At 55.6% G+C, this 241-nt stretch overlaps 1 protein-coding gene across 1 annotated transcript; it reads left to right on the plus strand.

Annotated features, from left to right (window-relative positions):
• Nucleotides 1-15: 15 nt before the first annotated feature.
• LOC104540822 (zinc finger protein 282-like) lies at nucleotides 16-142 on the plus strand (the record flags this gene model as incomplete). Its single annotated transcript, XM_010184720.1, has 1 exon — nucleotides 16-142. A coding segment is annotated over one exon (127 nt), but the record flags the coding sequence as incomplete, so codon positions are not given.
• Nucleotides 143-241: the final 99 nt, after the last annotated feature.

Below are 241 nucleotides of genomic sequence, written 5' to 3' on the forward strand. Positions count from 1 at the left end.
CGGCGGTCCCCGCAGGTGCCGGTGACGTTTGTGGACATCGCCGTCTACTTCTCGGCGGAGGAGTGGAAGAATTTGGAGGAGTGGCAGAAGGAGCTGTACAACAACCTGGTGAAGGAGAACTACGAGTCCTTGCTCTCCCTGGGTAAATTTTGTCCCTTTTTTGCCCCTTTTTTGTCCCTTTTCATCCCTTTTCTCTCCTTTCTGGGGTGCTGGCAGCATCATCCCCTGGTTGCGGGTGCCC

Source organism: Mesitornis unicolor, unplaced genomic scaffold, assembly GCF_000695765.1.
Source record: "Mesitornis unicolor isolate BGI_N332 unplaced genomic scaffold, ASM69576v1 scaffold21445, whole genome shotgun sequence".
NCBI classification, from domain to species: Eukaryota; Metazoa; Chordata; class Aves; order Mesitornithiformes; family Mesitornithidae; genus Mesitornis; species Mesitornis unicolor.